The 25,823-nt window shown below is 39.1% G+C and overlaps 3 protein-coding genes, 1 long non-coding RNA gene and 1 pseudogene across 4 annotated transcripts; 4 read left to right on the top strand and 1 right to left on the bottom strand.

The window, feature by feature from the left end:
• Positions 1 to 795: 795 nt before the first annotated feature.
• Positions 796 to 10,467, top strand: LOC137728421 (stemmadenine O-acetyltransferase-like; annotated as a pseudogene).
• Positions 10,468 to 12,393: 1,926 nt separating this feature from the next.
• Positions 12,394 to 14,677, top strand: LOC137730089 (pentatricopeptide repeat-containing protein At4g33990-like). The gene has a single exon (XM_068469153.1). It carries the CDS (start codon positions 12,521 to 12,523, stop codon positions 14,579 to 14,581), a length of 2,061 nt encoding a protein of 686 aa, XP_068325254.1. The 5' UTR covers positions 12,394 to 12,520; the 3' UTR covers positions 14,582 to 14,677.
• A 1,405-nt stretch (positions 14,678 to 16,082) lies between these two features.
• Positions 16,083 to 19,249, top strand: LOC137728884 (pentatricopeptide repeat-containing protein At1g79080, chloroplastic-like). The gene is made up of 2 exons (XM_068467679.1): positions 16,083 to 16,128; positions 16,422 to 19,249. Exon 2 carries the CDS (start codon positions 16,455 to 16,457, stop codon positions 18,156 to 18,158), a length of 1,704 nt encoding a protein of 567 aa, XP_068323780.1. The 5' UTR covers positions 16,083 to 16,128; positions 16,422 to 16,454; the 3' UTR covers positions 18,159 to 19,249.
• A 120-nt stretch (positions 19,250 to 19,369) lies between these two features.
• On the bottom strand, positions 19,370 to 20,010 carry LOC137728885 (uncharacterized). The gene is made up of 2 exons (XR_011067946.1): positions 19,826 to 20,010; positions 19,370 to 19,648 (listed from the first exon to the last, which is right to left on the bottom strand). It is a non-coding gene; the product is annotated as an uncharacterized lncRNA (long non-coding RNA).
• A 116-nt stretch (positions 20,011 to 20,126) lies between these two features.
• On the top strand, positions 20,127 to 21,037 carry LOC137727518 (uncharacterized). The gene is made up of 2 exons (XM_068466365.1): positions 20,127 to 20,371; positions 20,474 to 21,037. Exons 1-2 carry the CDS (start codon positions 20,149 to 20,151, stop codon positions 20,677 to 20,679), a joined length of 429 nt encoding a protein of 142 aa, XP_068322466.1. The 5' UTR covers positions 20,127 to 20,148; the 3' UTR covers positions 20,680 to 21,037.
• The last annotated feature ends 4,786 nt before the right edge of the window (positions 21,038 to 25,823 follow it).

Below are 25,823 nucleotides of genomic sequence, written 5' to 3'. Positions count from 1 at the left end.
AAACCTACGTCAGGGCTCCAAGCTGCTACCATAGCAACACACTACGTAATGGAGTAAAATTCTCTCCCGTCATATTCCCCTGCTCTTTCTTCCCTTATCCTCACACTTTCTAGTTTGTCTTTCTTTCTTTATAATATAAGATATTAACGTGCTTTAATCGTAACAGTTCAAATATAAGGAGAGAGAAATGAAGGAAAAAAAAAGAAGAGAATCCTACTCCTATAAACCTCATTTTATTAGTTTAACAGCCAGGACCCCTATCTTGGAATCATACAAGTCAACTGGACAGTTAACATGACTCTTTCATGTAAAACCAATATGTTACTCTATGAAATTATTCTTTAATTTACTAATATAATTGTAATGACAATTTCATAGAGTCATATATATTCTCCATCAATTATGGCCCATCCATTAGATTAAAACTTATAGAAACAGTCAAGGTGGGTGAAATTGCATTACAACATCTTTATATATAAAACCAAGGGCTCAATGAACAGTGTTTTTTTAGTGTCATAAGCTGCACCAAAAATAATTGGACAAAAATGCCCCCTCAAACAAAAATTTTTAAAAGCAACTCAAAATAATGCATCAAATGTGGCAAAAGTATTTTCGTCATTTTAATAGTGTTTTTTAATAATTAATTTTTTTTGTACAATTTTTTCTGTTAATAATTAGTACCTCACAATAAGCAAGCAATAATGTGATTCAATCAGTTGTTGATTGAATATTATTTTCTCTATTTTTAAACATGTTCAAAACATCTTAAGAGGCGTGTAATGCCTGTTATAAAAAATGGTATTTCGCACTCAGGTAATAATGTGATTAAATTAGTTGTCAAATGATTGTTTTTTTTTTTTTAACAAACAATATTACCTACCCTAAGGGGGAGGGGGTGGGTTTAGCCTCACAATGGGCTAGCAATAATGTGATTCAATAAGTTATTTATTAAATATTATCTTCTTTATTCTTAATATAAATTCAATAGAGACTGATTTTATTATGTGGATTCAGCTACTTTAATTGGTTTATAAGAGGTTTCTTCTAGTATGATCTAAGATTATTCATTTACTTCAAATATTTGACTTTCCTTTTGTCAATTTACACATATAAATACATTTAAAATGTGTAAGTCATGCGTAGCACGTTGTGATTCAAAAGGAGTAGAGGGATATTGTGGTACAAGGTTTGTGCTAAACCAGAAACTATTGCAACGGTTTGTAACTCAACTGGTTAAGATCATTCTTACTGAGGTCTGAAATTCGAATCTCCTCTCCCTCGTGATATCCCTTTTATTAAAATAAAGGATGAACTGTGAATTTAGTTCTTGAATTGTCACCTAAGTGAAAATTAGGTCTCTAAACTATTTTTTTTCAGAAAAATCAGTCATCTTGAATTATAAAAATTTGCCAATTACATCCCTAGTATTATATTCGAAGCTACTATATTCAATTTTCCGTCAATTTAAGTCACGTTACTTGCATGTGATACACATTGGAGGGTAGATTGAAAATTTTTCGTAAAGAAATATTGTATGAAGTTAAATTTTGAGGGTAAATTAGAAGTTAGATTCGCAACCTATATAAAATGTTAAGGGCTTATAGGCAAGAAAAAGAACGGTATTACACTCTAAAATGTGTCAAGTGACTTAAGTTGACGAAAAATTGGATAAAATAACTTTGAATGTAATAGTATGGATGAAATTAGCAAATTTTAATGAATTTAGGGACCTAATTTCACTGAGGTGATAGTTCGCGGACTAAATCGGCACTTCATCCTAAAATAAATAAATAAATTACCATTAGCATTATGTATGACCTGGTGGTATCCCATGAATCGCAAGTTTTTCGTATTAAACTATTGTTGGTTTGACTTTCCCATATGTGATCGGGTATATTGCCGTTTGACCCCCTGAACTATTTGAAATAAGCCAATTAACCTTTTGTCAATAAGTTTTGTCCACTATTCTGTCAAATTCAAGGGCAAATTAGTCTTTTTATTATCACTTCTTACATGTCAATTATAACCACCAATAAAATTATGACATGTGGACACATAATAATGTGTATGACAATGTGAAATGGTCAGTTATGTAAACGTGTGGTTTCTTTATGTTTCTTAGTATGCTATAAGTTTTTGAATTATTTCATGTCCACGTGTCAATATTTTATTGGTGGTTATAACGGACAAGTAAGATTTGATTATGAAAAGACTAATTTGCCCTTGAATTTGACAGAATAGTGGACGAAATCTAACAGCAATGGGTTAATTGGTTGATTTTAAATAGTTCATGGGGTTAATTTACCAAAAAAATAGTTCATGGGGTCAATTTCAACTGGGGTAATAGTTTAGGAGTTCAAACCGCAATTTACCCTATGTGATCAACCTGTTATTCGAACAACCCCAAAGCCTATTATGATTGTATGTTTATGCTTTTCATAACTGTATTATTTTTAAGGCTTAAATGTCAAAATGGTCCATGTGTTATAGCCATATGACCAATTTAGTCTTCATGTTTTCAATTTGGCTAATTTAGTCTTCGTGTTTGTCTCTGTTAGCCAATTAAGGACATTTCATTCATTCTCTTTTAAAAAGTTCATAAGAAAAATTATATGAGATATAATTACCCTTCTTTTTAAAGAAAAATGCAAATCAATGAGGAATAACACATATAAGAGATAAAGCTTCCAATCTGAAAAATGATTAGGGTTGTGACATAGAAAAGAGAGGGTAATGTTAAGGAGGAGGTAGGAGAGTTGGGAGGAGAATAATTTTTCTTTTAGTTTTTAATTTTATTTCATATATTTAAATATTTTAAATCAAATAAATAAGTTTATAATAATTTATAAGGTTTTTTACAAAAATTAGATGGAAATTCCTTAATTAGCTAACGAAGATAAACACAATGATTAAATTGGCTAAATTGAAAATATAGGGACTAAATTGACCCAATAACTAAAACATAGGGACCATTTTAACATTTAAGTTGATTTATGATTTATTTAAGTAATGTGAAAAATGATAGGAGTGGAATCGGTTTGGTTAACGTCACATATTAGAAATGAGCCTTGAAGAAGAGCAAACAAATATTATAAATCTCCATACTTTTATCATTTTGCCCGTATTATAGAAATCATTACCCAATATTTTAATGGTTAGCAATATTGGTCAACTTAGTAGGTACTTTGTTCAGCTGTTATAATTTACCAATTCAATTGATTCAGAAATCAGGAAGAAAATGTGTATATATTATCTTTGAGTGTATTGTGTTGTGTGTACATATTCGATGACACAGCGAAGTGAGAAGCAAACGAACAATTAGCTAAAGATAATGAACATTGAAGTAATCTCCTCCAAGGAGATTATCAAACCATCTTCTCCAACCCAAACCATCTTCGCCATTACCAGTTTTCCATTTTGATCAAATAAGTCCCCCAATTTATACCTCTTTGATCCTCTTAGATCCTCATTAGTACGTAAACCGATTGTATAACACCACTGATAAACACCAGAATAAGCGATATTCACTGGGCTAAGAGCACCTCAATGAGTAAAGGCTTCTACAACCGGTTGACCAAAATGAGAATCCCAAATTGCATGAGCATAGCTCTTACATGTAAAGGATCTTGTACCTATGCCTCAAAATTTCCTTGCCAAGCTACATGAAATAGATTTTCGGAAGTCCACAGAAAAATTATTGCCAATTGCCCAAAATGAGAAGCAAAAATATTTTGATAAAGACATTCCTCAGTAATATCATGATCAAGCAGCTCAACAAACTCTTGAAACAGCAGAAGCTAATTTGAGGAACGTTGAAGGCAAGAGACAAACAATTGAGGAAAATTTAGCTCTCAGACGAGCTAGGACACGAGTAGAGGCTATCAATGCGATGTCGTAGCTAGTTTAGTTAGTCCATCTGAATAAGCAAAATAAAGTATATAAACAAAACTTCTGTCTATATACCTTATTTTGCTTATTTTATCTATGAATTCAATGGTGAGACCAGACCCCACGTAGTGGCTGAAATATCCAAACACCTAAAGAAATTGTAACAACTCGTCCCAGGATTTACGAAACAAAGAGGGTATTTTTGTATTTTCACTAAGTTTGGCTATATTTTCCTTTTAAAAATGGTTTTTGGGTTAAATGGTGTGCCCAAGAGGGCCCACCCCTGATTTGTGTCCCCGATCTCTCTCTCCCTTTTCTCAGTTCTCTCTTCTCCCTCACTTTCCCTTATCACTCTCTCTCGGCTCTTTCTATCTTAGCCCCCTCCGAGGGTTTTTCTCACCAACAAACAACACCACAACAACATCAATATCTTCATTAACACCCTAGTCAGCTTAAAATCGAAAGAAAACACCCGGAACCCCTCCCTTTCTCTCGGCCTACACTATTCACCGAAGTTCTCCGGCGAGTTTCCTTCTCTTCCAGCGAAGGTAAGCCTTGAACCTCATCCAAAAGTTGTAGATCATGCCTTAATGTATGTTGGGAAGTGGTTTTAAGAAGTGTTATCGATGTTTCGACGTAGGAACCTCACGGGGGAAAACTTCCCCAGTTTTTCGATGAGCACCGCCCCTTTCGAGGAAATTTTCGGCCAAATCACGACTAGTTGGTAGGCATGCGAGGTATCAATCTCTTCATCTCGCTGAGTACTACAACTTTCCTTTTTGAATCACCCAATTTCATTGAGTATTAAAGAAGTTATATCCATTTGAATCTTACCCAGTTTTCGGCCAAACCACGGCGAGTTAGACATCATGTGAGGTACCATTCTCTTCGTCTCGTCGAGAGTTATGATTCTCGTTTTTTGAATCACTCGATTTGGTTAAGTATTGACAAAGTTATTAACGTTTAAAGTTTGTTCAATTTTCCAGCCGAAATCCAGCCGTCTTTTTCTTGAGGTCCGGCGACCCACCAAACCCAAGCCCTTCGGGCCGTTCCTACCAAGCCCAGAAACCCAAGGAACTTAGGCCTTTCAGGCCACCTCAAAGACCATCGGGCCTTAGGCCTATTTTAGACCCAAGCCCAAGCCCCTTTTTATTATTTTGTTTTGTTTTAAATTATTTGTTAAAGGCCTTTGGGCCGTGAGCTGTTAGGGGCCCTGAGCCCAAGCCCTAAACCCAATTTTCCCTTAGCCCTTTTCTTTTAAAACCTAAAGCCTCAGCCTTTGGGCCTCCCACCTAGGCCCGAGTAACCCAAAACCTAATCCTAAACCCATTAAATCCCAGCCCACCAAAATAGCTAAACCCTTAACCCATTAACCCATTAACCCATTATCCTAAGCCCAACCTACATAAACCTAAACCTAACCTAAGTCCTAACCCTTTTGGCCCCAACCCGGTCCAACCCAAAACCCTTGACATGGATTTGTTGACTTTGACCCGGTCTGACAGTTGACCCGTTCAACGGTCAGCATTGACTTTAACTTTGACCGATCAACGTTTACTTTGATTGTTGACTTTTCGGGTTTTCGTCCGGGACCCCTCCTACGCTAATTTCGACGTCCTGAACCCGTTTTTGAAGTCCGTTTTCTCAAATTCAATCATTTGAGTAAAGTTGGACTAAATGTACCCTTTATGTGCTTAGGGGCAATTAATTGTGGCGTTTCCATCTTCGCTAGTTGCGTGGCTCTTTGGTAACTAAGTACTATGAGTGGACCCCCTTCTAAAAATGCATGTTTTGATAGTCGAAATGCATACATGAAAAGCATGATTTGATGACTATGTTTTATGAGATAACATGTTTACTGAGGCTAGATTGAATTATTACTATTTTTTCTACAACTCGTATTCTTATAAAATATCTGATGGATGATGATATGATATTTAGAACATGTTTAGAACACCTCTTTATAATATAGATGATGGATGACTTTATACTATGAAGTTGTTTTTCAATATATGTATGTTCAATGGTTTTGTACTTACCTAGTGGTCCTTATTCCGCTATGCGACGTAGGGATAGATTTCGGTCCGTCTTGGGCGACGATTTGGTGTTAGCATAGGGCCTGGAGTGTGTTTCCTCTGGCTATTAGCACAGGGAGGAGGAGCCGGCATGGGGCCTGGGGGTTATCGAATATTCACTAGTGATTATTATATATACAAGTTATGATTTAAGACATTGCACGGCATGCTAGGTTTCGGAAAACCTATGTTTATCATGATATATATGTGTTTTCATAAAACCTGGGATTTAGTACGTTGATAACTGTTTTAATATATATATATATATATATATATATATATATATATATCAACTTGGTCCACTCATGTTTGTTTTGCGCCCCCTTTAGGACTTAGAATCGAGGCATACAATCCCAGCGTCAAAGCACTTCCGCATTGGTATCTTCGAGTCCTCTCGGTGTAGGATTCATCCTTTGTTTCATTCAATTTTATATTATTTCTTTTAGTGTTCTAGTTAGTTGTATGCTTTGAACACGTTCCTTAAATGCATATTCATTATTCTTTTATATTTATAAGCCTTATCTACCCCTTGTTTTTGGCATTTGCACTTAATAAATGGCTTTCGTCACCCTCAGGTGTCGGACAAGACGTGCCTATCCTGGTATTCGGGGAATATTGGGATCGGGGCATGTCAGATTGGTATCACAGAGTGGTTTTGTTCAAAGCATACTTAGGACCTTCTGTTACTATAGTAGTGTGTCTGTCATAACGTCATTTGGATGTCACAACTTCCGAATTTGGTGTCATTCGGCGCAGTTGTGCAAACCTTTCTCTGTTTGAATTGTCACCTTCTGGTTGAAATACAAGAATTCATGTCCGGATTGTGCCTTAGTAGTGATGAAGTAGATTGTTGGATGACTTTCGACATCGAATCGATACTTTGCAACATGCATTCCCTAGGAATGGCGAGCAGAGTCGGTGTTACTTGGAAGCGACGTGTGTTAGAAATCTCAGTTTGAGGAAGTCTGGTCAAGACCAGCTGTAGATCCGAAATGGCGATGCCACTCTGCAATATGCGTTCCCTGGGAATTGTGGGCGGAGTCATCTCTATATCGAAATCTTGGGAAACGGAAAAATCTTAACTGTACGAATTGGCTAAGACCAACTGGAGTTCTGAAACGGTGATATCACTCTGTAACATACGTTTCCTAGGAATGGCGGGCAGAGTTATATCTCTTTGGAAATTGCTCGAACATTCAAAGTGTGTGTTGGAGAAAGCTAGTAAGCGATAGTTGTTACGAAGCTTAGTGAGTGGTGATTTGGTGGGATCGAATCAATGTTCTCAAACTCGTTCCTGCTGAGGAAATTCGTGTGGATCTTTAGAATAAGTTCTCAGTGATTGTTCTATTGATTACCTCATTGCTTACCTCAACAGTGAAGTCAAGTCCCCCTAACCTTTGACCGTAAGCTTCACACCAAATTCTTCGAGTGTTGACTTTGTTTACATTAATTGCTTTTCTTGGGAAACTCCTCAGTAGCAGACGTTATTCTCACTAATTTCCAAAAGGAGTTGCGATTATTGTTGTTGTTATAGTTGGATTTGGATGATGAAGATCCAATCTTGTTTGGATAAACAGACTCCTTGAACTTCACTTGGGTCTGGTACTCGACGATAAACCCTAGCACCTTGTCCACGTACTTTTCGGTGGAGGTGAACTTAGCCTCTTGCGTGTAGCTCAACTGACCAATGCTTTTGTCCGTTAACTGTTCGGCCTTGTAATTTTCAGTGTAATGACTTGAGATTCCACCATATTCATCATTGTACGAAGATTGAGCTTTACTCTGAACTTTTCTGGACTCATTGAGCTTTGGTTTGCTCAAGGGCATCACTTTAAGGTAGCCAATCGTGTCACTGCATGCATACGCAGACTGCTTCGTATCTTTCTTCCTTGTCATTATGTTGATTCAGAGGTTCTATGTTTAATTTTTGAACTTTGATTTAGCTCTCACAAAGTATTGTGAATTTCGAAATGCCTTTGGCCTTGTCAAATCTTAAGCAGTTCTTAACTACTCTTGAGCTTAGATCTATTTCTTTTTTGGCTAAGAAGCCAGTCAACCTTACTGTGATGATTGACCAAATAATCATAAACAGTGACTACTATTTCTGCATCTTCACCTTCCTTCGCTGGTTTGTTTCTTAATGTGAACTGGATCATGCCAGAACATTTTACTAAGGGTTAAAAAAAATAAAAAATAAAAAATAAAAAATAAAAAATAAAATAAAAATAAAAAGAAAAAAAAACATTTGTTCTCGACATGATTTCTCACTCATCCAGATATCTTGTACTCTAGATTTAATGGAATGTTTTGATCCTCAAATTCTTTAGTGTTATTTTAGTCTTCTCGACATGGTTTCTCACTCAATCAGTGAAGAATTCACGATCAATCAATTCGGCGGAAGTATGCACCTAATTCGTATCATTTTAGACAGAAATGTTGGGAGTATAATCTTTTCACAAGCTTACCAGACTTACCAGAAAGAGTTCCACATGGGTGTAAGGTTTAAGTTGTATTTTGGTAAGAGACTAATGAAGATTGTGGTGTAGCTGAGCAGTATATTGCATCACTATCTTCACGCTGAATTGAATGGTCACCACTCATTATCTTGCTACAATTCATAACCATCATATCGTACTCTGGTAGACCTTTTCGATGATGCGATGTGTTCGCCTCAACACAGCTTTCCACTACCTCATACCAGGATCCTTCGATTCGCGAGCACGTGGGCGTGAGGTTTATGTGGTCTTTTAGTAAGAGTTGGTTGAAGGTTTTAGTACAGAAGGTTAGCGGATTGTATCACTATCTTACTATAATTCATAAGCATCATATCGATCCTTTTCCAACGTTATGTGCCATCTCAATGCATCTTTTCACTGCTTCACTCGAGGACTCTTTTGTTTGTGAGTATGTGGTTGTCGAAACACTTCCAGCAGATCTGTTTGGTGCACTCTGGGATGGCACCACAGCGCGGTCGAGGCGAGAATCGGATAATGTTTACACTTCTCTCGAAAGGTATGTACTCTCTTTTGTTTTTAGGTTGATCACTTGAAAGTCATTCTTTCCATCAACTTTGACCTTGTTTGACTAGAAATATGTTACTAAACAAAAGTGGAGAGGTGAATTGAGCACTACAACAGCTCCCAAGAGATATTGTTTCTTAAGGAAGATGACTTCTCGTTCTTTTACTATAGTTTGCTATTAACATGGTAGCCACTTCTCTTAAATCCCAAGGTACAGTTTTCAAATGGGTTATGTGTTGGCAAACACTGGGTTCTAGTTAGTTATATGCTCTGAACACGTTCCTTAAATGCATATTCATTATTCTTTTATATTTATAAGTCTTATCTACCCCTTGTTTTCAGCATTTGCATGCAATAAATGGCTTTCGTCACCCTCGGGTGTCAGCAAGCACGTGCCTATCCTGGTATTCGGGGAATATTGGGATCGGGGCGTGTCAAAAATCCTTATATGAGGTGTTGGCCCTTTTCTACCCACTAGCCGGGCGAGTCAAAATCGACAACCATTTGTAGAATGCAACGACGAGGGTATAGTGGTATACCCTACCTTGAAGCTCAAGTAACCAACTGCCGACTTTGTGATTTTGTCAAAAATCCAATGCCCGGTGAACTCTATAAACTCGTCCTATTTAAGCTACATGATCATAACAATAGTGAATTTGCCCTAGGCGTCTAGCTCAATATCTTTGAATGTGGAGCGGCTTTGCCATTGGTCTATGCACTTCCCACAAGTTGGCAGGTGGGTTATCTATGCTCATGTTCACAAAAACCTGGGCTGCCATTGGCCGGGGAGAAAAAGATGAAGCAAAAATCGAGCGTCCAGAGTTTGTTTCCGCCGCAGTCTTCCCACCTGCCAATGATGTTACTGGCTATGATACGCTCGGCAGTATCACAACAAATAAATTAAAAAAGAGCTTTGTGTTCAATACCCCTACTATAGAGGATCTCAGAGAAAAATATACCGGTTTAGCGGAAGATGATCGTGAAAAACGTCCATCGCGTGTTGAAACTTTTTCCGCTTACATATGGAGGCGATTCACAGAAGCTACCAAGGATGATCATCCTATTGATGAGAATATGTTTCATGGGGCATTCTATACTGTGAACCTACGTCCCAGGACTGATCCACCATTGCCACGCTGTTCATTTAGAAATATTTATCAAATTTTTCTTACAACTCCCTTGATCAGTAGCAGCAGCAGCGGAGTCTATGATCAAGAATCTTGTCATGACATGGTAAAGCAGGTACGAGAAGAACTAAGAAAGATTGAGAAGGACCGTGTGAAAAGGCTACAACAGGGGAGCACAGGAGTTACCTCAACCGATTTGTTCAAAGGCTTGCCAGACCAGGAAGGATGGTTATGTCTACCTACAGTAGCATGCGCAGATTTCCTCTCTATGATATTGATTTCGGTTGGGGGAGACCTACATGGGTGGTCGTACCGCCTCCGCCCATGAAGATTGAAGAACCTAACAGTTTTAGCTGACACCAAAGAGGCTGGCGGAATAGAGGCATATGATGATGCCATGACTAAATTCGAAAGTGATGCCTTCATCCAAAGACCGATGGGCATGAATCGGGTTGGTTCTGCAGGATCAAACGAAACAGGCCGCCCGTCCTGCCGGCCACACTCTTATCAAGCTGAAAACTTTAAAACCCGAATCCTTCCAAGTGTTATTGAGAAACCATTCCCAACTAAACCAATGAAATTCAGGTCAGGTTCGGTTGTATTCGGTTTACTTCGAAACCTTATGAAAATATAAAAGGCTTTGCAATCATAAGTTATAGAGGCTTGTAGCTCAAGTATTCAATATAACATTTACACATGCACCAGCCGTATCGTGTTTGACAACAACGATCTGCTTCAGCTCCCATCCTCTTCATGATCCTGGTGGTGTGGGATTCTTCTCCTTTTTGCTATGTTTGTGCTCTGTTTGTATTCGTTGTATCATTTTAATTAACTTGTAATGGTGAAGTAGAAATCCCTAGTCCTATTCACATCATCTCTGAATCTCGCTATAATTCATCTTTACATTTTCCTACATTTTTAAGTAACTTTAGTTTTCATCTCAAAAACCAAATTTAATTTGTACTAACTCTATGTAAACCCTAGTTTACATAGAGTTATTAATTTGAAGAGGTCTAATAAGTCCATATGGTTCGACATCCTTACTTGTGATATTATACTAAGAATATATTCGCTCTTAGAAAGAACACAACAAAATTTTAGTGCCGTTACCAAGATCAAAAAATAAAAACTCTATCACATTATTCAACAGCAGCTTAATCCCCTTCTTTCTAAGCGTTGTTGAGTCGCCGGCACAACTTCTCACTCCTCTCTCTCTCCCCCTCTGCTCCTTCCATTCTTTGTCTCAAAGAACAAGAAATCAAATGAACATCGAATTGGGCTTTGATTAATTTACACTTGCACATACACCTCAAATCTCTAGGTTTTATACCAGGGTAGTAGAAAAAGGTATCATGCTGGAGACATGTTCGTTCCGGTGATTTACGAAGTGCCCGCCCCTTGTTTTAGAAAGATAAATCCTGCCTTGCGTAGAATGGAAAGCTCGGGCAATAGAATGCAAAGGTGTGGTTGGTACAGGACCTTTAACAAATGACCTAAAAGGTCCTATTTATACGATTGAAATTTCAATCAACGTTCGTATAACCAGTCATCATTATTTCATGCGAAATAATATATTACATGTGATAATATAAGTGGATAAAATATATATTTTTCAGTGTCCATCCATTTTTCATTTGTATTATGACAAGTGTTTAACGAGCTCCCTTTCCAGGCTCACTAGAAAAATCTCTCCATAATTTGAAGAGACTAATTATAAATTTTTCATCCATTCCTCAAACAATTGACATGTCAAAACTTAGCAGCGTTTGTTGTGCTTTAGGAACTGCTCCTAGCAAACTTGTAATCCAAAAATATATTTCTTGCAAACTTATAATCTCATGTCACTGTTTCCCAATTAAGACTACAAGCTTCATGTCAGCATACGGATCAACTGCCGTGGACAGTTGCTGTATAAAAATCTGAACCGAGGTCCTTCGCACCTTCCTGTGCATAAGCTAGGAAGAAAATGTTAGTTGATCGAATTGTAGAGCAATATTTAAAAATCAATTCAGCTAGACATCAACAAAATATGAAATCGTTTAATCATTTAATAGTTACCTAATAAATAGACGAATCGTGTTATTTAAATAAACACTGAAATTTTATCAACATTAATTAAACAGTTAAACTATTTTTCTATTGGATTAATTTACAAAGTTGATCTTCCAAAAAAAAAAAAAAATACACAGAAATATAATGCAATCGGACGGAATGTCGTTGCATGCCTAAAATAAAGGTAATAAGCACAAGGGGGATGTCGTTTCATGCCTAGACACGGTCATCGTCCGCTTATTACCTGTCCTGGCGCGAAGAAACTGAACTTCTCAACTGCTTTTCAAAAGCACTTGCAAACTTGAAGATTCTCCGTGGAGATTACAAGATGCAAAATTCATTAAAACAATAATATCACATGCTTTCAAAACTACCCACCAACGTCCCGCCTCACCTGAGCCTTAGGTTCTTGAAAATCTATTGTAATTCCGGCGATCTACAACGTGCACGCCACCTGTTCGACCAAATTCCCGAACCAGACCTGCGTGCGTGGACCGTGCTCATATCAGGTTACACGCGACATGGGCTCCTCAAGGAATCTTTAAGTCTTTACACTTCACTCAGAGCTCGGCGAATAGCGCCCGATAGCCTTCTGCTTTTATCAGTTGCTAAGGCGTGTGCTGCTCTTGGTGATGTTAGAAATGCGAAAGAGCTTCACGATGAAACAATTCGATTTGGGTTTCATTCGGATGTCGCTTTGGGTAATGCAATGGTCGCTATGTTTGGAAAATGTAGATATGTTGATGGGGCGAGACGGGTTTTCAACGGCATGGCGGTGAAAGATGTGGTGTCTTGGACCTCTTTGTGTTCTTGTTATGTTAACTGCGGGCTGCCTGGACAAGGTTTGGCGGCATTTCGAGAGATGGGGTTGAATGGAGTGAGACCCAATGCTGTGACAGTGTCTTCAATCCTACCTGCTTGCTCAGAACTGAAAGATTTGAAATTGGGAAGAGAGATTCATGGGTTTGTTCTCAAACATGGAATGGAAGAGAATGTTTTCGTTAGCAGCGCCCTTGTAAATATCTATGCTAGTTGTCTGAGCATTAAACAAGCTCAGTTGGTATTTGATATGATGTCTAAACGAGATGTCGTATCCTGGAATGTACTTCTAACTGCATATTTCTCAAACAGAGATTGCGAAAAGGGCGTAGCTTTATTTTGTAGAATGAGAAGGGAAGGTGTTAAATTGGATGGTGCGTCATGGAATGCTGTTATTGGTGGGTGCTTGAATAATGGGCAGACAATACAGGCTCTGAAAATGCTCGGACAGATGCAAGAATCAGGAATTAAGCCCAATCAGATCACAATTACTAGTTTGTTACCAGCTTGCAAAGATTTGGAGAGCTTAAGGGCAGGCAAAGAGGTACATAGTTACATGTTTAGGACTTGTTTAATGGAGGACTTGGCTACCACAACAGCTTTGGTTTTCATGTATGCAAAATGTGGTGAGTTGGAACTTTCTCGGAGGGTCTTTGATATGATGCCAAGAAGGGATACAGTTGCTTGGAATACAATGATCATTGCAAACTCGATGCATGGAGATGGAGAAGAAGCCTTGTTGCTGTTCAGAAAAATGTTAGACTCCAAGGTGAAGCCCAATTCTGTTACTTTCACTGGTGTTTTGTGCGGTTGTAGCCATTCTCGGCTGGTTGATGAAGGCATCGTGGTTTTTGATTCAATGAGGATGGATCACTCAATAGAACCTGATGCAGATCATTACTCATGCATGGTTGATGTGCTTAGCCGTGCTGGCCGTCTAGTTGAGGCATATCAGTTCATACAAAGAATGCCAATGGAACCTGCTCCCGGTGCTTGGGGAGCATTGCTTGGTGCGTGTAGAGTGCACAAAAATGTGGACTTAGCAAAAATTGCAGCAAACAAGCTGTTCGAAATTGAACCAGATAACCCCGGCAACTATGTACTGTTGTCCAACATTTTAGTCACTGCCAATCGATGGGAAGAAGCTTCGGAAACCAGGAAGTTGATGAGAGACAGAGGAATCACAAAAACACCGGGTTGTTCTTGGGTTCAGGTTAGAAATAGAGTCTACTCTTTTGTTTCCGGTGATAGGAGTAACGAGCGTAGTGAGGAGATATACAAGTTTATGGTTGACATGGGTGAGAAGATGAGATTGGCAGGGTATGTTCCCAACACTGATTTTGTTCTGCAAGATGTGGATCAAGAGGAGAAAGTGGGGATCCTTTGCAACCACAGTGAGAAACTTGCTGTAGCTTTTGGGATACTCAATATGAATGGCGAATCGACGATTCGGGTATTTAAGAATTTGAGGATATGTGGGGACTGCCATAATGCCATCAAGTTCATGGCCAAGATTGTTGGTGTGCAGATTATTGTTAGAGATTCCTTGAGGTTTCACCATTTCAAAAATGGAGATTGTTCTTGTAGAGATTTCTGGTGATTTTCAGTATCCAGGTTATTGAATGTCGGGCTTGTAACTGATGCCGTTAAGAGTATTTACTCATGCCCTCGAGGTTATGTGTTTGATTCTATCCAACCAATATCACTTTGTTTCCCCAAAGACAAATATTGGAATATTAAATGTCGTAAATCTATTGGCAATGTCATCCTAAAGGGTGCATACGGATGCTCTGAGAATATGTTGATAGGACGAATGAAAAATAAACGAGCTGGATTGGTGTCGAACACAAATAGCTCGGTTCTAACAAGATCTTGTAGCAAATTCGTAGATGAAATTTGTCGATATTTTCGGTGAACGAGATTTTCGGTGGGTAGCGACCGAACAAGCTCGGTAATGTCGTTTATGATCAATTTATTCAAAGATAAACTGGAAGTATAAATTCATTACCAATGAACAATATGGTCTTGACATATCATTTGTACAATTTTGTCGATCTGATAATTAGTTCACTCTTTTACAGTTCACTTGTTGAACACTCGTACAAAACATCCACTCCTTTAGAAAACAAAAGGGATGGATGATTGGAAATCCCACTTGGGGATCACAAAAATAGTCAAGAGTAGGAGTTCCCATCTATCTTCTTCCTCATTTTATCTTCAAATTACGGTTGATTCATCAAATTGAAACCCTCGTAGATCCGGCAACCAAGGACGAGTTATCGTAGGCTTTTATGTCCCAAATATTCCCTTTAATAAGGTTGCATTAATCGGTCTCTTCACCGTATAACCTTTACTTAGAAAACAAGAGATAAATTTACCTTCATCACTTCCACTAAGGATATGCTTACTTACAAGGAATAAAAATTAAAATCGTTTTGATTCTTGATTTCCTACTCATGCAAGGAAATTGGTATCAAATAAAGGCACTCAATTTTTATAATAAAATCAACAAACTTGGGAGTCAAGAACAGGGACGGATCCATTCATGAATCCGAGTGATCACGGGACCACCCAGAAGTCCGAAGAAGCACTTGTGAGGACCTGCGAGGACCACCCAATGGTTTGGGCAGGTGGTGGGAGAGAGAAAACCACCATGGTTGTGCAGATGATGTGCAATAGAAGTTTTGAACCAAGAAGAAATATCTAATTTCAGACGAAGAGAAACACAGAGCAGACCACCAAAGCTCTGCTGTTCTTGGAGCTTGGTTCCAATGAAGAAGAAAGTACTCCCCATTTTTCCTTTTCTTTTTTTTTTCTTTAATTGTTGTCCAATTAGGTACTTATATATTTGATGTACAATAAATTTACTTAAATCTGTTTAGTTTGTTTAGACCTCTGTCTAAGCTCTGTCGAGAAGCGTAGACGCTAGGTCCTAATCTGCTGCTCAACTAACACCTAGCAAACCTTAATTAGGTCTACTTAATTTTAAAATTCTGAATCCACCACATGAACAAGAGAGAGCGTGCCTGACAAGCTGGTCAAAAAGCGTGTGGATGTGAAGTCACCCCCTTAACTTATTTGGATAACAAAGTGACGGGACGGGAATGGACAGCGGAAGAAACGGAGCAATGTGAAACATAAGCAAATGTAAGTTCTAACTCTACATATATTACCAGTTACCAGATTACAAATGGAAAAGGCTCAAACTTTTAGCAGTGAGATAGCAAATGGACCAACCAATCATTCCTGAAAAAAGCCAGCAGCTGGTTGATTCGTTCCCCTTTCTCCATTTCTTATTCATCTCTCGGTTTTTTTTATTAATTCATGTTAAAATTATCCGTGCTCATCCTGAAAAAACATTCGGTAATCCATTTGTTTATGTTCATCTGATGAGAATTTAACCAACCCAGAATTTTAATTTTTGTTATCTGTTGCAAAAGTTTCGATCTTTGTAGCATATTTTAGCTCTGTCAATGGCGGTTCTTGTAAATTCAGTGTCTCCAATTGCATACCCATCGCCAGAAGCCACCAGAAAGACTTGTGGGTTCTTCTCCCACATCAGGAATCTCCAACCCCTTTCACTCAGCAAGGGCTTTTCCAGAGTTTTGGCGACTACCCAGATCACGATTTCTCCGAAAGACACGGTTTTCACCTTGCCCAACTGGAGGCATGCCAAGAATGACAGAAGAAGTAGGGAGCTCAGACTCATTGATGCCTTTCTGCACTTGGAGTCTATGGTGGGGAAGGGCCAGAAGCCTGATGTGGCTCAGGCAACTCAGCTCTTGTATGACCTCTGCAAGGCGAATAAGATGCGAAAGGCGGTCAGAGTCATCGAAATGATGGTTGTTTCCGGCATTATACCTGATGCAGCTTCTTATACTTTCTTGGTGAATTACTTGTGTAAAAGAGGGAACATTGGGTATGCAATGCAGCTGGTAGAGAAGATGGAGGAGTATGGATATCCGACGAATACTGTGACCTACAATTCGCTCGTTAGAGGGCTTTGCGTGCGCGGAAACTTGAATCAGAGCTTGCAGCTTTTGGATAGACTGATACAGAAGGGGTTGGTTCCGAATGTTTATACGTACTCTTTCTTGCTGGAAGCTGCTTATAAGGAAAGAGGTGTCAATGAAGCCATGAAGCTCCTGCAGGAGATAATTGCTAAAGGTGGAAAGCCTAATTTGGTAAGTTACAATGTCTTGTTAACTGGCTTGTGTAAGGAAGGTAGGACTGATGAGGCGTTGCGGTTCTTTAGGAGTTTGCCTTCAATGGGGTTCGATCCAAATGTTGTGAGCTATAACATCGTGTTGAGGAGCTTGTGTTACGAGGGAAGGTGGGAAGAGGCGAATGTGCTTCTGTCTGAGATGGAAGGCGAGGACCGGGCCCCTTCCATAGTTACGTATAACATCTTAATCGGTTCACTTGCACTTCATGGTAGAACTGAGCATGCTCTTGGAGTTTTGGACGAAATGCTGAGAGGTCGTTTCAAACCTACAGCTGCCAGCTACAATCCGATCATTGCTCGTCTCTGCAAAGAGGGGAATGTAGATGGTGCGGTGAAGTGTCTAGACCAAATGATTCATCGGCGGTGCAATCCTAATGAGGGAACATTCAATGCCATTGCTGTGCTCTGTGAGAGAGGTTTGGTGCCAGAGGCATTCTCTATCATTCAAAGCCTCTGTAATAAACAAAAGTTCTCCAGTTTCGAGTTCTACAAAAACGTAATCTCCAGTTTGTGTCGCAAAGGAAACACGTTTCCAGCGTTTCAGATATTGTACGAAATGACCAAGCATGGTTTCACGCCGGATTCTTATACGTATTCATCTCTGATCAGAGGGTTGTGTTTGGAGGGTATGCTTGATGAGGCGATGGAGATTTTCAAGGTAATGGAAGAAAACAACGTTAGGCCTGATACTGACAATTTCAATGCTCTTATACTCGGTTTTTGCAAATCGCGAAGAACAAACTTGTCCTTCCAGGTTTTTGAGATGATGATCGAGAAAGGGAGTATGCCTAATGAGATGACCTACACAATTCTGGTGGAAGGAATTGCGCACGAAGGAGAACTAGAACTGGCAGCCAGAGTCTTAAAAGAGTTGCATCTGCGACATGTTATGAGTTCGAATACAGTGGAAAGATTGATCATGCAGTATGATTTTGAGGATTTACCGGGATAGAAACTTGAAGGAAAACGAAAAGGAAACACTGTTAAAGGAAAGGAGCAAGAAGTTTGGGAAACTCGGAGGGCGGTTTGAATCTTTTGTTGTGAATATCCATCGATACAGGATTTGGAAATGGGCGTAGAACGAGTTCAGACAAGAAGTTTTTGCCCTACACTCTGTATCCTCATTTGCTAGAAGCTAATTATTTTATGAAGGGCTGTAACTCCGGTTTCCTTTTGTAAATTGAGTCTAACTGTTCCTCTGAGATCTGTTTCAAACCACACGCATGATTCTGTTTTTTTTTTTTTTCTGAAAGAGCATTGCTCTGTAGATTGTGTATCGGGTTTTCTCGTGTTGGAACTCAGCGCAGAGGCAAATATATTCATCGTCAAAGAGCTGTAATGCATATAGTTATTTCAGCAAAGAAGTAATTGTATGGCAGAAACTCTCATATCATGAATGCTTACGCAGTTGTGAACTTCAAAGGCCTAGTACGAGAGACTGGCATTCAAACTTAGGACCTCTTTCACCGGGGTGAAGAAATGCGAATCCATGCACAACGGAACCAATATAAGTTGGACCATAGTTCAAGATCAACTCGGATAAATCAGATACATGAGATAACCCAAACATCCCCACTTACCTGATACCTACAACTTGTTAGCAACGAAACTGGGTTTTTGCAAATCTAAAATTTTGAAAAACTCTCGGAGGCCTTGAGACGATTATGCATGAATGGTGAAAGAAAAAATCCATTTGCTGCTGTGAAAGGTATGATTGGATAAGTTAAGGAGCAGATAGCCAAATGGTGATGGCCGGGAATGGTGACAGAGGAAAGCAGTTGCGAGACTAAAATACCAAACGCCTAGGATTTTTTATTCAGCTTGACACCGGAAAACATAAACAACCAATAGAGAGAAGAAACCAGGACCAAGGAACCTGCTGATGGTGTCCGGGGACAAGTCCTGGTTTTGCAGGTTGGCCAATGAATCGTAGAGACCTTGTTTATTTGTTCTAAAATCTAAAGAACTGAATCTAATGGGCACAAAACAATGCATCATATACGATCCCAGGTCGAGCAGAGGATACAAAAGCTCTAAACTTTGACATCTAATACGACCCAGGATCCACATTGCATCATAACAACACAATCATTCAACTTAGAACAAAAAATAACAGAGGAAATCAAGGTCGAAAAACATCAAAGCAAGTAGAAGCCATTGCAATTTAACGAAATCGATACTTAATTATGTAATTAGAAGCAGAGTTAAACCAGTCATAAGAACATTAACATCCACATAGTTATAATCCCGAAACTACTAAAACCGAAATTCAGAGTAATAAACCCTCACGAGCAACCTCCAGTCTACAAAACAACCTCACACGGGTTAGCTCACCGCATGAGAAGGCGGCGATGCGGACGACGGAGCAAAAGGCGGCTACTTGGATCTCTGCCTCATCTTTCGGCGCTTCCTCTTCAGTCTCCTCATGCGCTTCTTCTTCCACTGAAACAACCATGTCAATAAAAACAATACAGTTTAATCACAACCACCGCACGCAATTCATTCAACCATCACCGGCAGATTTGATAGATTTTTCGATTCGAACACGGAAACAAAGAGAACCCATCGAATTCAAGGTTGAAAATAGAAAGATTTAAGAAGAGGGTGTTGATGATTTACCTTGGCCCTCATGATCGATGGGAAATGCTGCTACTGTGATACCAGAACGATGGCCGCGACGTCTCCAGAAGAAAACTACAGGGTTTCTGATGAGTCTGAAGACTCTATGAACCCTAATCTCTGTGCTGATTCTTGTGGATGTGGTCATGGGCCACGAAGCCCAGAATGGGGAAAATACTGTTTAACTTAGGCCCAAAATGGAAAAAGACGGGTAACCAATAACCCCAACTTTTAAATTTAATTTTCTGTTTGGCTGCCGAGAAAACTAATAGGAAAATAAGTGAGAAAATCTATCAATCAAACTCATTGGTGAAGCTGAGAAAATGGAAAGCCAGAAAACCGAGCTGGAGTCATCAGAGGAGACGAGTGTGACTGTGAACCAGAACGAGAACGCGAAGAACAGATTACAGTCGACGGAGGCAAAGGCGCTGGCAAAGGCGCTTTCGTCGACGCTCACCGCCGTCATCAAAGACTTCGATTACAAAGCTCAGCAGACCTTCGCCAGCCAGGACCACCTCTCTCAGTCGCTCCATCGCCTCACCAGCGGTAAAAAAAAAAAAAGTTGAAAAAATCCCTCCTTTTTCTTCTGAAATATAGAATTTTGTTGGTAATTTTGATATTTACTCTTTGTTTTGCTCTTGTGGGCAGAGCTGGATAAGTTGTTGGGCGCTGCGCCGTTTCCGTTCATCATGCAACACGCCGCCAAGATTTCCGCCGTTAGGAAGAGAGTTTCGTCGTTGAATTCGGTTCTCAAGTCCGTACAGCGCCGGCTTGATAACATCGACAGAATGCTGTTTGTCGGTGTTCCAAATCAGCATCAGCAGCAACAGCAACATGGTATTTGCAAAAAGTAACGTTTTGGTTAATGTTGTCATCTGTGGTACCAAAATTTTACGCCTTTCCGAGACATTTTGGTTTCTCTGAAATGAGCATGCTGAGATGATTGAGTGGTAATGGGAGTAGGAAGATTAACTTGTGTGATCGAGGTAATCGTAATTCCTAAGTATAAATCAATGGATTAGAGATGTTGATTCATTGGTTTTGCGTTCACATTATGATTAGTACACCTTCGAAAGTATGAGGATTTCTTGCAGACCTCCAATTTCGAAACATTTCGAAGCAAATTAATGTTGACATATGTCATGGAAGGTGCTTGTCAAGAAGAAGAAATGAGTCATAGGTTGTCCGATCTGTGCTTCTTTCAATTTATAGTTCGTCGACTAATGGTGATTAAGATTAACGTGCTATTTTCCGTTAGCTATTTACAAGACATGGGAGCATGTCGTGTTAGAAGAAAAAAGTTGATTTCTCGTTTTCTCACTTTGAAGTCTTACGCATTTGGACGAGCATTTGCGTAACTTTTGATGCAAGCACATACAGTTAACCTTTTTAGTTATTCTGATTGTATTGCTGTTTTCGTAAAACATCTTAGATGCCTTGATGTAGTTCTCATACTTGAACTTCAAAGTGATAGATGATAATTCAGCAACAGTAAATCTGAATCGTTTACTGGCTTGAAAACGAGAACACACAAGGCAGTTGCACGATGGAAAAGGAACAAAGCGTTTTTGTAATTTTAGTCAAAGATTAGTTTGCTGTTGTTTTGTACACACATGTTAACCTTTATCTTGGTATATGAAGTGTTTTATGGATTTCATAGTTATCTGCAGAAATATAAAGCATAGTAATGGTACTGCACGGGACAACCTTCGCGTTTTGCCTGCGTCGAATACTTGACTAAGAATTTGGCCATCTTGGGCAGACACTGGATGAGGTGTTTTAGTAGCCAAGCCACATGGATGATCTATCCTTCCCAACATACTCATACCTGAGAGAAAAAATTGAATTCGGCATCGCGGTATGAAGGTGATTATTTGGTGATTATTAGGTCGGAGGTCTAGAATCAAAATAAATAGCATGTCACGTCATATCACATCATGTGGTGTAAAAAATATGTGCGTGAATGAAAAGCCTCAAATATTTTTATTCAGAAGTTAATGTTCTTCTGTAAATGTATCACCTAGCAGAATGTATGACACAATCTCGGGTTAACGCAATACGTTCTTCGCCATTTCCGTCGTTGTTATTAGTACTGCCATCTCAGGACGCAGTAATACTTTTGCAGTACTCACTCACTGTAAAGTTATTGGCTTTCGAGTCTCGACACAACCGCTGTCTTGCCGGAACCAGCCATTCCATAAACATGTGTCGTCCCTGCCTCCTTTGCCATCACATGCTTGTTAACCTCTTCAACGATACTCGCTGTCCTGCCGAGCAGTCTTGTGGTGTCTTTGACGTATACCACCACATCGGATTCCCCACTGCGCTAGTGAACACTCTGCCCTCCGCTCCGCATGCAGTCCGTTCAACTTTGCGATTCTCTCTTCGATTTCTCTCAAAGTTTTATACCGTGACCAGCATCATCCTCTATTACTTGGGTCGCCCTTTGCAACCAACCCGGAATTTTGACCACCTTGCAGTCCCCTTCTACTGCACTCACCAGCTGTTTCAAACTATTCACGGTCCTTCTAAACGTCTCAAGATTTGGTTGCGCTTTCAGAACAATTATAATCCTCCAAAAAGGGTTCAAGTATACAAGGTGATACCAGGGTAATTAACAACTATTGTTAGACAACCAAAGATGCTGGAAACAAGTGCAACCGTTTCTGCAAGAAAAGAGCATGCCAAAGTGAGCCAGCATCAGATCAGCACTGTACTTGCAAGTTTTGTGATAATCTTTTTTGTAATGTAATTTTTCGACGCACGTCTAAAGTTCTAAAAGATTCTAGGAACATGCATACTGAGTGTAAGATCGTGCAGATGTACTGAATGAAATAAAGAAAAACTTCACGGTGCCACTCCGAACTGTAACACGTTTAGTTACTAACATCATGTGTTGCTATGACAATCGTATTTAAAAATTTCTCCAAAGCTATAGTCGCACCTGCCATTGCTATGGACTTCACATCTAATTTCCAATCTCAGGTCTCCTCCATTTCCTGTAATTTACCATTCAGAAAGCGCAAGCATCCTTGTGTTTCCTATTAACTCGGGATAATGGAACAAGTACATGACATAGTAAAATAATTCTAGTCGTGTGCCAATTAACGGTCAGCCCTATACATGCTAAACTCGAGTTAAAATTCTATTGGGCCGAAAACGATAGCAGGAGCCCAAAATTGGTAGGCCCAAGCCTATCTAATTAAAATTCTGTAATCTTCATTTTGGTCTAGTGGAAAGCGAGCAAAAATTTGGAACTTCCAATTCGAGTTTCAACTCCTACATATGCATTTTTGAAGGCCAACTGCTCTGTTTTAGTATACAATTTGATTCAAGGACTAAAATTCCGATACCGCTTCATGTAGTTCCAAGACTACATGGATAAAGAGAATAGTATGTCATCAAGTCCAGATTTTAGTAACATATCAGACCAAAAACATGTGGATTTTGACTTCCATAACCACCGTCTTGCTGTCTTAATCGATCAACACCCTTTGTGGTTCTAAGTTAACGCGCAATTGAGCACCGTAACCTGGCCTTATAGGAACAAGAAGGAAAAAAATGTAATGTAAATTCTAAACAGAAATATCAGACACAAATTTGTCTTGATAGGAACAAGAAGGGGCCAAAAACATATGTTCAAATACCATTGCATTTGCATGTCTTACCATATATTCCAAAGACAGTAGGCCTTCATACGCGTCTGTCTGACATTATATAGTAGTAAAAACAAACGTCGTATTTTTTTCACCATTTAAAATCTCTTTTACCCTTCAAAGTTCCAACTCTTTCCAGATTATTTTTGCAAAGAACAATAATAACTGGGTGAAAAAAGTAAAAGCAGAATACGGAAGGGGGAGAAGAGGACAGGAGCTTGCCTTATATGGCAAAGACGGTAGGCCCTCATTCTTTTCCAGTCTGGTTCTTGTAATACTGTAACTGTTTAGAGAGAGAGAGAGAGAGAGAGAGAGAGAGAGAGAGATATACACACAATCATGCAGTGGTAAAAAAACTCACGTGATAAATCAGAGGAAAATGACAACAAACAGTGAAATTACAGTGGGCTGAGCAGCTGATGATTTACAGTGCGCTCTCTCTCTCTCTCTCTCTCTCTCTCTCTCTCAACAGGTACAGTCTCACCAGAACCAGAGTGGAAAACAAAAGGGTTTCAAATCAATCTTCTCTCAAGCCACAAGGGGGACCCTACCTTTATCTGGAGGCATCTGTGAGGCCTGAGACACCTGAGCTTTAAACCCCGCCCACTATCTCTCTCTCTCTCTCTCTCTCTCTCTGAGTTACTGCTCTTACTCTTCCCCCCAATACAGTCAAAGCAGCTACTGCAGCTTTCCTTACTCTGTTGTCCAGATTACAGAAACAGAAAAATCCAACACAGATAACTAAATGCAATGCATCAACACCATCAAGGCACTCATCACCCATCACTCTCCAGTCTCCCCCATCATGCAACCAATTATACACAATACACAGTTCGGGGGAATGCCTACTGGGATATTAGGGTTCAATCAATGGATGACTACATTTGATTCATCCTTTTTCAATGTCGCTTGTATTAAAATATTAATTTCTTCATATATATTATTTCATATCAATTCAATGGTTAAATGATTCCTGATTTGGTTGTTTACAAAGACGGATGAGTAGCAGAAAATATAGACAGTTTCAATAATTAAATCGCATTGCATGATGAAAACAAAACGTACAAAGAGAAAAATAGCTAGTATTTCTTCACAATTTGGAGAGTTGCTATTGATGTAACCCTCTACAGTTATCGTCATCATCACGTGCATTCATTGTATGATGAGAACGCCGAAAGGTAGATGCAACACGTACAAGACATGTAGATACAAAGCGATATCTATCTATGCTCTCGTTCTCCCCAATTTAAACCTAATTTCTAGCTGGGTAGTGAGGTCAATGAGGCGAGCTTCAAGTACAAAACAGTGCACCTCTGATTTGTGGGTACCTTAGGGTGTTTACGTTCTCCACAATTTAAACCTAATTTCTAATTGGGTAGTGAGGTCAGTGAGGTGAGCTTCAAGTACTAAACAGTGCACCCCCTGATTTGTGGGTACCCTAGCCTTGGATGTAGTCCCTGCTTACTTTGGTCAAACACATTTTAATGGAGTTTAGCCTTTTAGGCTTTGGAGTTGCTAAAAAAAACCTTTAGGGAATGAGTAAATGAATTTGCCCTACATAAAATATAATGGGGACCTTTTTTTGGTCTGAAAATAATTGAGGACTGTGCCTAAAACCCTAAAGTTTTGATCCCTCTTCTCCCCCAAAACATTGCAGTGTAGCACATTCATAGGGGTGGAGGGCATCATGATCAAAAATGGAGCTCATTATTATTTTCTTTCTTTCTGAAAAATTAATGGGACTTCTACAATTCAGGGATTCTTCCAAGATATGATATATAAGATATTAAAAAGTTTTCGAAAATCAATGATGAACTTTGATCAGGAAATCTGGAAACGCTGAAACTACTGACTTCAGGCATCGTGCCAGGAAAGGAACACATAGCTGATAGCTCTTAGTTTTGAAGAAAACTTACGCCGTCAAGATATCCGTTATCTTTAACGATTCACATCATGACACCTGAACAAGTTAAAATACTTGATCTTTAAAGGTAGTATTGAATATTTATCAACAATCAATGACAAATATATACATATAAGTAAATTCAAATAAGCTAATTAATAAACATAAATTGCAAATAAGTATATTGACATAGTATGAAAAAACAAAACAAATATCAAACGGATCATTAATTAAATAATGATCGATCCTTGCTTACCGTAATATTCTTGAATCGGATTTTCTTTCCTAGTCTATGCTTGCAGTTTGGTGGACGTCTGCTTCACTAGGATTCAACGATCTAAAGACAAGGATCCCAACACCGGAAAACTTGAGTTTTGTTGAATGTCCTTGTGGTTCTCTCAAATAAAAGGATTTGGTAAAATTCGTAGGAAGAATGATT

This window comes from Pyrus communis, chromosome 3, assembly GCF_963583255.1.
Source record: "Pyrus communis chromosome 3, drPyrComm1.1, whole genome shotgun sequence".
In the NCBI taxonomy this organism is placed as follows: Eukaryota; Viridiplantae; Streptophyta; class Magnoliopsida; order Rosales; family Rosaceae; genus Pyrus; species Pyrus communis.
This window is presented reverse-complemented; position numbering and strand designations above follow the sequence as displayed.